General features: G+C 37.2%; 1 protein-coding gene across 1 annotated transcript; it reads right to left on the minus strand.

Annotated features, from left to right (window-relative positions):
- Nucleotides 1-1,719: 1,719 nt before the first annotated feature.
- Nucleotides 1,720-13,979, minus strand: TRAM1 (translocation associated membrane protein 1). Its single transcript, XM_010709031.3, has 10 exons — nt 13,874-13,979; nt 13,135-13,256; nt 12,828-12,944; nt 11,760-11,818; nt 11,303-11,387; nt 8,898-8,968; nt 8,705-8,809; nt 7,922-8,065; nt 6,899-7,059; nt 1,720-3,020 (listed from the first exon to the last, which is right to left on the minus strand). The coding sequence occupies exons 2-10, from the start codon at nt 13,183-13,185 to the stop codon at nt 2,947-2,949; spliced, it is 867 nt and encodes a 288-aa protein (XP_010707333.2). The 5' UTR covers nt 13,186-13,256; nt 13,874-13,979; the 3' UTR covers nt 1,720-2,946.
- Nucleotides 13,980-14,976: the final 997 nt, after the last annotated feature.

Raw genomic sequence — 14,976 nt, forward strand, 5'->3', positions numbered from 1 at the left:
AAAAAAAAAAAAGGCTCAGGATCATCAGTTAGAAGTCTAGAAAGAGTTCTTCCAAGGTTGGGGGAGAGAGGTATAACAATAAAATTAAAACCCTTAACCACAGTCTGTGTGGATCATTCACTTCACATCTATTTACATGGACAAAGCCTTCTCTTTGTGGGATCTAATAACTGATCAGGATAAATTGCTACAGCCTAAGCAAAAAGCATTACAGTTAGGCATAGGAGCATAATAACAAACTCTTCAGTCATTTCCATTTCTGATTTTCCTGATAGCGTAACTTTGAAAACATTATTAGACAACTGATCTTCTATCCTAATGAATCCCAGATTACAAACAGAGAGATGAAATGCGATAAGGTTTGAAAATCAGAATTTAAGCAACTCAAAGGAAGTTATCCAAACGGGAAAGAATAATCTTATGCCAAAGCAAGTAACAAATTGGAAACAGAAATCTCAAAATGTCCTAAATTCACAGAGGTTTTCAGCACAAGGTAGAAATTAAAAAATTATTGCTTCTGCAGGAAGTCAGGAATGCCTCCTCCAAAACTATGAATGTGTATTTTTAACTATGACATAAGAAGATGAAAGAAACTAGCATTCAATGCTCTGTTCAAATCCAAGAACAAGAGAAATCATTCTATATCACTCGTCAGAAAGCAATGAGTCCTATAAGGCAAAGATGAAGATTAAGCCAGCGTGGAAGTAAAAATTCTTTTTGTAAAGTCCAAAGGCCAAGAACATCCATAAGGCCAACAGGAGACAAAAGCAATGTCAATATTAACAGGCAAGAACACACTCTTCTGAAGTTTTTAGAAGTGAATCTGAAGTTGACATTTCAAGACTCCCGTGACAAACAATGAGCTTTACAAAAACAGTTTGCTTTAGGGACACAGCAATCACAGTCCTCAGACTCCAATGTATCGAAGAGCTGAAGAAGTACCTTAAAAGCTCCCTCTATAATTTCTTTCTCCATCACTTATGATTCTGACAATACCAAGACAACGAGATATCACACGCAGACTTGATTTATAGTCAAAGTACCAGACAAGAAACTTTAAACATTTGCCCCTTTTGGCTTAAGGTACAACTTGAGAGCAAGGCACACAGAATCTATGCACGCCTCTGTTAGAAATATCAGATGTGAAATGTGATTTTTGTGCAGTATTTGATTTATCAATTCCCTCAGCATTTCTGCATTCCAAATTTCCAGTTTCATGGTCAGATTGAATAGACTCATAGTTCCATCACTTGAGTTTTCTTTTTTTCAGATCAGTACATAAAAATAACTACACCTACTGAAGGAGACTGGGTGCATTAAAGGGCGTGCTGCTCCAGAGTTCTCAAGTTAACTAAGTCCAAGTCTGCCAAGTACACTTCAGGAGCTGTGAAGCAAGTATCAAAACAGTGACTTGAACAACCTGGAACATGTAACAAATTAAATGGTAGTAACTCTAAATAGCACTGTATGACTGAAGAACGGATAGTTACATGTAGTCAAGACTTTTTACTAGAAATTTTATTCTGTATAGTAAGCAACCGAACTGTGTAAGATACAGAATGCAGATTTTGTTGTTGTTGTTGGGTATAAACTCAATTATAGTAACAATTTTTAGTTAACCTATTTCTCAGTTTGATTGCTTATAATTACTCCTACTCAATCCATAAGCATTCTAACACTGGGTTAACCCGAAAGCCTGATTTAGTAACTTCTCAAGACTGAATAAAAATCTTTTACTCATTCCCAAGTCGAATGATTCCCATTACAAAAGGATACACAAGAAAAACATTAACTGCATATTAAATTGAAAAATTAACTGGACAAGGCTTCACATTTAATACAATTATCAAAGACAGAAAATGGAAAAAATCTTAAATCCAGATTCCTCCAGCTGTAGCAAAGGGCACACACAATATACCAGTTTTAAGAAGTCGTAGCTTTTAAATATTCTTTCATAAAAATATATATATAGGAGAAATCAAACTATTTCCTAACAGAGGCGAAACAAGGCAAAGCATTTAGAATAAAGGAATGTTTGTCAAAACTTGATCCATTTATCTAACAAATTCCCTCTTTGTGGAGCATTAGATGCCTCCCCACCTAAAACAAACAACACATTGTAAGAATCTCCCCTTCTAAAATCAGAAAGACAGGTTTTGAAAGAAGGTCCAACGCACAGTAACTGTCCAAGATATGTACACTTTAAAAGTACAGACAGGAGTTAACAGTGCTACTCAAATCAACTCTATGACATACACTTTTCCCTTCTAATTTTCAAGTGCTAAAGCTTTGTCTCAGAAAGGTTTCTCTGTTCCTTGTAAAACATTTCTAACCAACGAGCAATAAGACTCTGCAACATTTCCAATCAGTTCAGTTTTGCTTTAATGATATGGGGCAATTCTTTGAGCAGACATCGTGTAGCTAGAACTACAAAATAAAATAAGTTTACTTTTGTGGTCCTAGAATTCCAATTTGATCTGCAAATTTGAATCAAGGTAATTAACTTAAAAGTCAGAGTATCTGAAAATGCATACTACATTTTTACTTCAATTTCATAATATATTTGAAGTTTTGAAGAACTAGGAAAAAGTGAAGTTGGAAAACAGTATATATCACCAAGATTACAAAAACTGGAAAGAAATAATACATTGCATCAGTGATCCTCATTAAGTGAAGTTATTTCATCACAGTAAGTGTTTAAAAAAGTGTCAATGTTATTTAAAAAGTGTTTTGTCCCCCCACCCCCCACGCGTTTGTTTGAAGACAGATAAACCTTTTCTTTTAGTCAAAATGGCTTTTAAAAAAAGTTTCACAAAACAATAGCAATAATCAAAAAACATGATTTGTATTTTCTTTAATCCATTACATCTCTAGTGCTGAAGGGCCATCCATGTAAAAAGCAGATTCTTTGGGGACACTTGTCAATTAACTTAATAAAACCCAGTTTTACGAGGATTTATCCTTCCTGCTACGAGGCGAGTCTGCTCCATTTGAGGTCACTGTCCCATTTATTCCATTTTCTACAAAAAAAAAAAATAAAATCAAGTAGAATGAGACACTTTATCATTTTACTGCATTTTAGTAGGTCCTAAACAGTCATTAACTTCTTCTCTGATGCATCTATTTTGTTAAATCTCATCATTACCATTTATAACTGGAACCATACCATTTATTACCATTTATTCACTGGAACAGGTTGCCCAAGGAGGTTGTGGATGCCCCATCCCTGGAGGCATTCAAGGCCAGGCTGGATGTGGCTCTGGGCAGCCTGGTCTGGTGGTTGGTGACCCTGCACATAGCAGGGGGTTTGAAACTAGATGATCACTGTGGTTCTTTTCAACCAGGCCATTCTATGATAATGCAACAGTATAACGAGGTTTTTACCAACTGCAAAATATAAAGTTTACTAAGACAACTGAAGCACAGTTTCCTGACACGGCCAAATACTGACATGGTTGTGTTACATATATTATAAAATGAAAATCAAGATTAGCTAGATATTCTCTGATAAAGAGAAATATTCAACTTGTAGATAAGACATTCCTGTGGAAATCTGGAGTCAGATGGTACACATTGTATCATTCTTTTTCCTATTTCATTTTTTAATGCCTAAGAAACTTGCACTCCTTTATTTACCTTTACAACCTTTTTATACATGTAGAAAAATTAAGGTTAATTCATCATATACTTAAAAAAAATATAGGGGTCATTTGCTTTCTGAAGAAAATATTAAAATAGATAAGATGAACAGAAGTAAAATATTAGTTAAAATATAAGAACAGTATAGAAGGAGCTCAAGCATAGGACTTAGACACCTAAGAACACCAAGCAAGAACCTGATACCATCAGCAGCCCTCTACTTGTTTCCCACTTCTGGGTCAGCTCAAGAGTTTTAATATGAAATAGTCAACAAGTGGTACCTATGCACAGCTCTCAACAATGACCCAACGTCTATGGATCTATCATGTCCTCAAAAGAGTGGAACAGAGCAACGTGATACCACTATGAATGAAAGTATCCCTTCTACTTAATGTCACCACAGCCCACGGAAGCACAGCTGCTGCCTTACAGCGACCAAATTTATGAAACAGACCAGAAGAGCAGAAGTGTGTAGTCAGCTTTACTGCTTGCATCTCTGCTCAACTAACTTGCACTCCATTCTGATTTAAAGCAACTGCTATACTTCCCGTACAAATAACAGATTAAGTTCATGTTTTCCATCTCCAAAAGTGTTGCAGATCACCAGAAGGAGTGGCCAATCCACAGAAATAACTGCAGATATTCCCTCTCTCCTCCTTTCCTTCACCCAAAGCTCCCATGCATGCTAACAAGCAACTGAAGTAAAAAGGAGAACAAAAACCGAAACCAATCAACCAAACAGCAACATGTGTGAGAAAGAAACTGCTCACAGGCCTGATCAGTCATACAGGACTAGTCAAAGTCTCTTTATTTGGCTGTAAATGATACCATCATCTCAAGCTTATGTCAGGCGTTCTTCGGGCTCCTCTCAAAAAAATTATGTTATTCTTGATTTATAAAGCTTACAAATAGTGATCTAGATCCAAACCAGCTGAGATCATATTCTCTTAACAGTTAAGTCAAAACAAGTAAAAAGAAAGAACACAAGTCAGCAAGTGCTTGGACATCACACATACATCACCAACATTTTCCCACTGTTATTGCTTGCTTCAGGCACAGTCTAAAAGAAAGGCATTTTGTGCCCTGGCTCCCCAAATGCAGCCTGCCACACTCACATACAGCTCCCCCCAAAAATAAACATCAAAAAAACCTGTTTGAAATGCAACTTAATTGCATGTTTTAGTTCTCAGAAAAAAAAAACACCACATCTTGTGCAAGTGTTCTGAGCTAACAGTGTTACAAGAATCTTCCAAACAGAAAAGTTTAAAACAACACCAGTCTTTGGGATCAACCTTCTCTTTAGAATTCCCATTTAAAATTAGCTGCGAAATTCCTGGGTCTTTAAGGCAGTCATAGCTCAATTATTACGCGAATACATTCATAATTCAAGTTAACTACAGGTTTACCAAATTAAATCAATGAAATTTAAGAAAAGTTTTAACATTTTAACTCACTGATTAAACAGAAAATATACAAATGAATTCCACAAGCAAAACAAAGTAATAAATAAACATTAAGCTCTGATTTAGTAGGACACCTGCAGGTTCTATTGATAAAAATGCCACTCCATTTTTTTTCTAGTATCATAGAATCACAGAATGGCTCGGGTTGGAAGGGACCTCAAGGATCATCAAGTTCCAACCCCCTGCCACAGGCAGAGCCACCAACCTCCCCATTTAACACCAGACCAGGCTGCTCAGGGCCCCATCCAACCCAGCCTTGAACACCTCCAGAGACGGGGCATTCACAACCTCTCTGGGCAGCCTGTTCCAGCACCTCACCACTCTCTCTGTGAAGAACTTCCCCCTGACATCCAACCTAAATCTTCCCTCCTTCAACTTAAAATAATTTCCCCTTGTCCCGCCATTATTTACCCTTATACAGAGTTGATTCCCCTCTTGTTTGTAGGCTCCCTTTAGGTACTGAAAGGCTGCAATGAGGTCACCCTGCAGTCTTCTCCTCTCCAGGCTGAACAAGCCCAGCTCCCTAAGTCTGCCTTCATAGGGGAGGTGCTCCAGCCCTCTGATCATCTTTGTGGCCCTCCTCTGGACTCTCTCCAACAGTTCCCTGTCTTCCTTGTATTGGGAGCCCCGAACCTGAATGCAGTACTTCAGATGGGGCCCCACGAGGGCAGACTAGAGAGGGAGATAATCTTCTCATATACACCATCTCATGTATATTGCATAAAATCCTACATCCTGCCCCCCAAGAACCCAAATCAAACTCAAAGATAATAAAATAATATAAAAATCAGGGTCTGAAATCTGTCAGCTGAAGCAAAAATATGTGCATGTTAGCAATGGGCAACAAAACCTAAAAACTAACAATGGACAAACACCAAATAGTGCTAACTGAAAACAACCAAAATGATGTAAGAAACACTCTAACGCATGATTTTAATAGAAAAAACCCTTAAAAGTTGAAAATTTACCTCTGACACATCTCAGTTCTCAGTACAACTGTCTTCATGCAGTAAATTCAATGTATTGAAAAAGCATTAGAGGTTGGCAACAAGCAAAAGATCATGTGGAAATAAGCTTTTGAGGGGACTGGGTTTGAAAGAAGTTCAGGAATTATTTAAGCTAGCACTTAACTAAGCTCAACTGTACAACAGATTTATCTACATAAACTGTGTACATAATTTCATTGGAGGAAAAGGCAGACTGTTCATCTTTCATCTTCCCATAAGAAGAGTGACACAAACCAGGAGTCATCAATTCATTTCCAAAAGATTTTACGTAAGATTAAAGTAGTAAGCAGTTGTTACCTATGCCTTTAAAGGAAGCATCAAAATGCTATTATTAGTAAAGACAGCCCAACATGAGCTTATTTACTAGATCTTCACTCTGAGGCACTGACAAATATGCCTGAAATTCATTGCAAGAAAAAAGAACTTAAAAGCGATCACGAGAACATCTAAAAATGTCTCCTCCCTTTTTATAACTGAACACAACATAAGCACGACAGATTTTGTGCAAGTAATAAAATTAGACACAATAAATTGCAAAGCTGCATTAACTGTAACAGTGATTCCTTCATTCCATCAATTACAAGAGAAAGCCAAGCCCATCTTTTATAGATCAATCAAGTTTTTTTTTTAATCAATAAAATAAATTCACCAATATTGCTTCTATAACTGAACCTTCCCATTTGAGAGCAAAACGCAGAATTTACTTCGGCAATTTTATCATAAAAGGTTCTCTATTACTTAAAGTTGCTTTTGAGACACCAAAGTAACAGGAAACTTGAAAATACAAACCTCTTTCTTTTCTGGAGCTCTTTCCTTTAGCTGTGACAAACTTCTTTTTCACCGATTGAGGCTGAGAAGAAGAATGCTCTCTCCATCTCCGAAGTTGGAAATTAATGAATTTCCACATCATAAATGCTTGAGCCAAGCAGATGGAGGCCAGCACGCTGATTCTGAAAAAGGAACAGGTACAGGTTTAGCAGTAAGTTCATCTTGCTCTTCAAAGAAAAAGGAAAGCAGAATAGCACATCATACAGTTTTTTGTATACTGGAAACGGCCTTTTTACTTTGTCTCCTCCAGTGCAACAGAGTTGTTCTTTCTGGACTACACATTAGCAAATGTTTCTTGCTTTCTGGTTTTCCCCTCCTCCTCCTAACACCCATTTTTCCACAGATGCAAGAGTTAGTGGGCTTAACACAGCTGAACAAAACTGGATGTGTACTAAGAGCAAAGACTGTACTTCCATCAAAACTGAAAAGGACTACGTTTCTTTTCTCTAACACTCAAGGTACCCATCACCTGAACACAGGTCCTCCAGTTCTGAATATTTAGACTGTAGGGTACTGTGGACACTGGCAATGTTTTAATAACTTCCTTTTACGCATTTAATTCATAAAAAGGCTGAGTGGTTGGCCGAACCAACTACTGCATCAGATAGCAGCAATAAAAGTCATAATAAAGGCAGAGAAAGTGGTGAGAATCTTCAACCAGATTCAAAGATGCTTGGATATGATGTCCAATTGTCACTGCAATTATTTATAGCTCAGTTTAATAACTCTAAGATGTGAAAGGCATCTCTACAGCTGGATATTCCTTTTAATCTTGTTTTATTTTCCTAACTCTTAACCAGTTACAGATTTCTCAGTGACAGACTGTAAATTCTTCCATTCAATTCAATGTGCTTGAAAAGCTTTTTGTTTTTTTTTTAAAACCAAAGCCATGCCCACTGATGCCACTACTACTAGCAGTAACACTACACAGGTTTAACACAGGCTTACAGATCACGCTTAGGAGCCGTCCTAAGTTTACTGTACCTAACAGCCAGGATATTGAAGTTTCCAGTGCTGAAATTCAGTTGCTGATTTTCTGCTCTTGCCAGACCAAAGCCAAAAGTGAGGACAGAAAGAATCAAGGTGAGAAGCCTTCCCAAAACAAAAAGGACTGCCCACAGTGAAAATCTGCATAGAAGAAGACCACAAACACTATATGAATTCTCTGCTCACAATACAAGTACTAACAAAGCAAATATTTACTCTTAACTCCAAGAACTCATCTGGGAGTTAAGAACTTGACTCAATTATTTTTCACTTGTCCTAATCCTTTATTTTCAGTTACTACAGAAGACAAAAATTAAGAAACGCCTCACTTAGGATTTTTTTCCTACAAACCAAAACTTTGTTCTGAAAATTAATTTTAACTCAACAGAAAGTGCCTACCACGACTATCAGAACATGAGTGTGTTACGAGTTTATTTAGAACCGACTGCATTAGCAGCCCAGGCTGTTGCCTTTTTTACAAGACACGTGCCTGGGAAATTTTTTTATTTTTATTTTTAATAAAAGCAGTATGAGATTTAACTCCATTTTATATAGCTACTAACATCTATTCCTATAGGAGAATAAGTAAAAAAAAAAATAAAATTATAATAAACAATAATTCTAATAAACAAAAATTTTGAAGTTTTTTTAGCCTGGAGGACAGCGGCCTCTAAGGAAATACAACACAACCTTCCCTGTAACTCTGGCTTCTGCTTAGTTAAAATGCACGAGGCTTGCAAGACAAAGGTTACAAGAATTTGAAAGCTGCTGACTACTTACCCTTTCTGGTATCTTTCATCACTGAAGTAGAAAAGACGAGATATGTGGAAAAGAAATTCAACGAAGTAATGCAATACCAGAAGAACAAGTCCAAGGTGGGTCAGACTATTAAAACAAATAGAACATGCATTCAAACGTTTTGTTACATTTTAGGACAGTGAATGAAGACAGTAAAACTTTATACATTACTTACTTCAAAAGATAGGCTCCAGCAATATGAAAGAGATAAAGTCCAATGTAGACAATTTGGCGAAAGATATCCTCCTAGTGAAAAGAAACAAATAAATATACATTACACACAACGCTATATGATGTTACAATACAGATTGCTTCCTAGTCCTACAAATTGTTATTTTCTCAGCTACCCCATGTGGCCTGTTTTGGCACTCAGTTACTCAACCTACACCATTTAAATTCCACACCACTTACTGCTTACTTACCAGTAACATACAGTATTTTTGACGTACACTTTTGTGAGAAAATGCATTTGAAAATGCTTTTCAAAAGGTAAATTTAATTCTTTGTTAAGACTCATCTGAACGTGTAGCAGTTATTACAATACATAATTGGTATGAATTATTGTGTCTCCAGATAAACTTCTGCAGTTTTACATGTTTGCTGCCATTCTGATTGTCAGATCGTTACAGGAATAGAGTAAAAATCTATGAACCAAAAAGAAGTTTACAGCTGCTGTTATGCATTTTAAAAAATTCAAGATCATTTGTGATTTTGGTACACTGTTGGCAGTAAACAGAATTACATTACTAAGCAGTGATACAAACACCACCTGTGAAAAGAAAACTCACTGAAGTATACTAGATCACAGTATGAGTATTCGTTCTGAAATGGTAGGTAGAACATATTCATTTGTGCTCAAGAACTCCAACTCCTTTGAAGATTCCCTATGCTTTAGGTAAGGGGCTTTCAGTTTTATCATGTACATAAATGCAACCAACCAAAGAAACACAAGAAAGCCTCCTAAAAATGTTATCTTTTAAGATCTACTCTACATCTCCAATACTTTACCTCAAAGCTGACAAAAGCACGAAACGAAGTACCTGTTACAACACCCAATGACACAGAGAGAGGGAATATAGCTAAAAACCTACTCTAAGTGATCTCAAAGAAAACAAAAAACAGGTTATGTCAGGGAAAATACGAGCGTACTCACTACAAACACTCCAGTTCTCCAAGTACTACCAGAACAAGACTTTTGCACTTTATCTTCGGAACAAAGGTAACATTTAAATAGCCTCAGCTGCCTGCTTACATAAACTGTCAGACTTAAGGCCTATTGGAATAACTCAGGTGGAATTACCCACCACTACACAAAAAGCAGAGTTGAGAACCCTCATGTTTTTCTTTTTTAAATGTCAGAAGTAGAGATAATTGGACCTGAGCAAAATAAGCCAATTCCTGCAGGAGAAGTAAGGCAGTGAAGTCAAGACAGGAGAGGTGAAACTGTGATAAAGGGGTGTCAACTTGAAACTTGACAAAATAAAACAAATATCCTTAAAACTTAACCTAAAAACTAAAAACCCAAATGACCAAACAAAATACTACTGTTAAGCATACTGCATTTCTGCCACTTTCTGGCAGCTTTCTTAAAGTCACATTAAAACAAAGAAAGAACAGAACCAACCAATACTTAAATATTAATTCAAATTCTAGAGATATCACTGCCCCAGTGTGGCAATATTGGAGCATCAGCTGAAATATCCGCATAACATCACTGCTGACACTGCAATCAGCATGAAAACAAACCTTGTCATTGCTACTTTCCCAAGCCTGCTCTAGGTCCTGGAATAAAGACCTGTGGTTACCTAACATACATTTCATTTCCTTGAATGAAGCAGAATCCTGACAGCAGAAACTCAGTCTAGTCACAGAGCAACGAGAGAAGAGTTTTTGAAAGGAAGCTGTGCATGCAAAAACAGCCTGAGCAAAGAACACGTAAAGAGACTATTTATGTTGGTCAAGAAAAGCAAAAACTGTGCTTCAAAAATCTACAGTGAACTCAACGTTAACAGTTAAATTCTGAGAAACACAATGGACAAAACCCTCATGTGGCAAAGATGCTCTTCCAGCACTCACTACAATACTAACTAGAAATTCTGCTGAGGACAGTGGTATTTTCAACAAAACCCAGTAGTTTATATTGCTTGGATTTAGCACATTATTCACTGCTTCTATTCAATACCTGTATTGTGATTCCTGAAGCAATTTTGTATTTCAATGAGATTATTCAGACAAGCAATTACAGGAAACAAGAAAAGATTCTGAAACAAAAAAAGATCTCCCATTCATTTGTTCAAAGAAAAAATCAAGTTCTTTTAGCAGATGGGAAATGCTACTGATTTATATTTATACAACAGACACACAGTGATTTTACTTCAGAAATACAGGGTTTAAGTGAAAACAAAACATTTGCTTCTCACATGTACATCAGAGCACCAAAATTCCAATAAGGAAAAGCTTAAGTACACAGATAAGAAAGGGGTTGGAAATGTAGGGTAACACACTTTCCCAAAGAGATGAATCACTCCACTATTCGAGCTGCTTTGCTTGGCGTTCTTTCCATTTACATTCTGAACTTACTTTTTTAGTTTTCTGGAAGTACAATTCTGGGAAAGCATGAAACCAGTATGCCAACTGTAAGATGTAGAAAAACTTCATTTGAAACCTGTACAATACAGCAAGAATTGAAGAATATTACTTTTTCTTCATAAACTTGAAACGTTCCAGAAACTTTCTAGTGAATATATTTAATTGCTATCTATAAAGAGAAACAGAGATCTTTGTTGCCAGTCAGCTTTGTTTTCAGAAAGATAAAATAATAAAATTCACCACAGCTTCATTTCATAAATAAACAGCCTACAGAAAGATTAATGCATCTCTGCCGACTGGTAGAGAATAAAGCTTCTCTGTCAATACAAACAAAAAATACATCAGTGATAAATTTAATTTCAGCAATTTCTATGCAATTTGTATATGACTTCAAAATGCCAACACCCCTTTCCTCCCCCCGAACTGTCCTGCAAGGAAGAGGCCTTACGGAATCAGAGTGTGTGGGTAGTCCCTCCACAGAGAGGTTGGATCTGATATATAGTTCTCCTAGAAAACAAAAGCACAGCTTCTGAAGTCACACAGCGTTGCTGTTTCCTAGTTAGAAATAATGAAGGGACACACAGACATGTATTTTTATACATCTAATGTGTGCACATATAAATACTGACACGACCACACACAAGTAAAAGCTGCAGATCGATGCATTTCCATTTACAAAACTAAAATAACAAAACACAATTGTATTAGCCTAAAAGGAAAAAAAATAAGGAACAAAAAACAATTCAAGTGCTCATTGAAGAAAAGAATTCCTTCTGAGCTGGAGGTTATTTCAACATCACCACAGACAGAAGTCTTTCCTTGTAAACTGCTGAGAAGTTTTGAGCTTAACTAAAAGAAGGGACCTTTTTTTTTAGGAGTCACTGTGCTACAGAAAAAATTATACTCTACCGTTTTTTTTTCAATTTTAAGTTTCTAAAATCATCATAAGAAAATGAGCCTTCAACTTAAACAATAGGTTACTCCTGTAAGGGAAGAATAATTTAGGAGCTTACAACGAACCAGATACTTCTCTCCAAGCATCTGTGCAAGTGGGAACAAGAGATGGCTTATGCCTTTCTTCTGAAAGCAGAAAGCGGGGTGAGCACAAACACAGCCCAGTGCTAGTAGCAAAGGGCACAGCATCTGACAGGGCACGCTCACCTCAGCCTACAGCAACTTGTCCACTGCCCACTCCCTAGGCTGCCAAAATGCACTGCATAATACATTAAACATTCATTTTACAATAATGAGCCAACACAGAAAACCCATGGAGAATGAAGTACCCTAATAGAGTCTAAAAATCACGTTTTATTCATTTGACAGCAAATTCAATTTACTCAGATGGAGCAACGGTAACGCTACTGGACTTCGTACTTAATTTTGATACAACTCATACTGAATTCTGAAACCTGCCCCTGCTTTAATATTAAAATCAGCTAAAACCAGAGTAAGTTGAAAACTTATTGATCTTGCTAAGTTGCAGTCTCCTAAGAAACACAAGAGGAAGTGTACTTACAGAGACAAGAATACTCGTGCCCCAAACACAGGAGAAAAGGTAGAAGGCGCTAAGTTGTCCAGACTCATTGAACTTGCTATGCTTTGTTTTGGAAAAGTGCATTTTCCTGTTAATTTTCTGAAATGAAAGTCCACTGTTATTTATATGTTATTGCACTTAACATTAGCTGTTACCAGCATTAGAACATCTGAAAGTTCCAATAAATGTCTTAGCATTTTAAAGTTAAATTTTAGCATTAAAGTTTTTAAGTTAGCAGTCAAAGTCTAATCTATTACCTTGATGAAAGGAATGAGTATTTTGTACTTACATCCAATACATACTCCTGAATAATAGCGTGTATGATTATTGCTACGAGCATATAAAAGAAAATTGTAGCCAAGTCTTTGATGCCATAGTGATAGAGAGAGATTGTTTCTGCAGATTGTTCTTCTAGAAGACAGAAACAGAATTAACTGTTAGGCACTGATACAGTTTTATTGCCAATAAGTTTGTTTCTTAAAGTGAAACCTTTCAGGCAAAAGTCATTTGTTGTCAGCTGAACAAATATAAGTCAAATTAAACCACCACCCTGAGCTAGGTCACTGGACTCCATTTACAGTAATCTTCTCCATCACATCACAAATTGAATTTGATTTTGGAAGGACGTAATATAAAAATGGAAACTTAAGTGCACTTAGGAAGCTTAGCCAAATGCACTGAAAGGGAACTATAAAATTATGTTAAACTATCAACCCTCCCCCCCTCTCCACACACTAAGTAGAACAGATCATCACTTGCATAACCAGAGTAAGAACATGAACTTATTAACCACCGAGACTGGGTTTCAGGATTGAGAACGAACCCAGCAGAGCAGAAACATTTTCCCTAATGCAATTCACAGAATCGATTCTTTGAAAGTTTTACCAAAACAATTTACGTGAAGTCCTTAAAATCTCTTTACTGTCCATTTAAACTCAGTAACTTATCCTCAGTTTAGGGCATACAACACGTTAGCGGTGTCTGAGGATACTACCCCATGGCTAACCAACCACCTGCAAAGCACATACCTGTGGCAGGAATGGTAACGTTATACTGAAGAGTGACGAAAATGACAGCTGCTTTTGCTGTAATCTGAAAAAGAAAACAGAGAAGTACTGTCAAATCTCACCGACAGAAACTATTTTAAACTGAAAATGTTTACCCCCAGTTTTAGCACTCTTCCCCAAGCATGTCTGCTCCTCCCAAAAAACAACCAACTCCCATCATCACGCCACTTCATCTGACTTTCTGAAGGCAAAAGAGACCACACGATCTCTGTAGATTTGTTTACAGAAATACACTCAAAAATTCCTCTTCACAAGGGACAGCAAGAAAAAACAAAATTCACAATAGAAGAGAGAAGCAGAAAATGTTTGTTCTGGAGTCTTTGCTGGGCAGGGAGATTATACCTTCAAAGAACAAAACAAAACAGCAATTCTTGTTTATCAGTAACAATTTTCAAGTGTAAGACATTTTGCTCCCTGAAGATAACCCACTATATTATGATTCAAGAGAAATTGGACTTCTTTTTTAATTTCTATATCTTTTTCACTGAAGCAAGCAATCTCTAAACTAGGAGGTTTTCTTGGAACCCAACTAGTCTGCCAGAATAGGTTCCACTGCTCAGGACTTGTTATGTGTGGAAGGAGCCTCCAGAAGACTCACACCACCAGCCAGTTTCAACATGCCATACCAAGGCTCTCACAGCTAACGCTGTTCAGCTGAACAAGGGCAAAGCAGCACCTAAAGGGAGCCTATAAATAGGAGGGGAGTCAACTCTTTACAAGGGTTGATAACTGCAGGACAAGGGGAAATGGCTTTAAATTGAGAGAGGGAAGATTTAAGTTGAATGTCAGGGGGAAGTTCTTTACAGAGAGAGTGGTGAGGTGCTGGAACAGGCTGCCCAGAGAGGTTATGTGGATGCCCCATCCCTGGAGGTGTTCAAGGCCAGACTGGATGGGGCCCAGGGCAGCCTGGTCTGATATTAGATGGGGAGGTTGGTGGCCCTGCCTGTGGCAGGGGGAGTTGGAACTTGATGATCCTTGAGGTCCCTTCCAACCTGGGCCATTCTGTGATTCTGTGAGGGCAGCATCAATACTGTACCATCCCAGCACTGACTGTGGCAGGCGAT

Source organism: Meleagris gallopavo, chromosome 3 (genome assembly GCF_000146605.3).
Source record: "Meleagris gallopavo isolate NT-WF06-2002-E0010 breed Aviagen turkey brand Nicholas breeding stock chromosome 3, Turkey_5.1, whole genome shotgun sequence".
Lineage (NCBI taxonomy): Eukaryota > Metazoa > Chordata > Aves > Galliformes > Phasianidae > Meleagris > Meleagris gallopavo.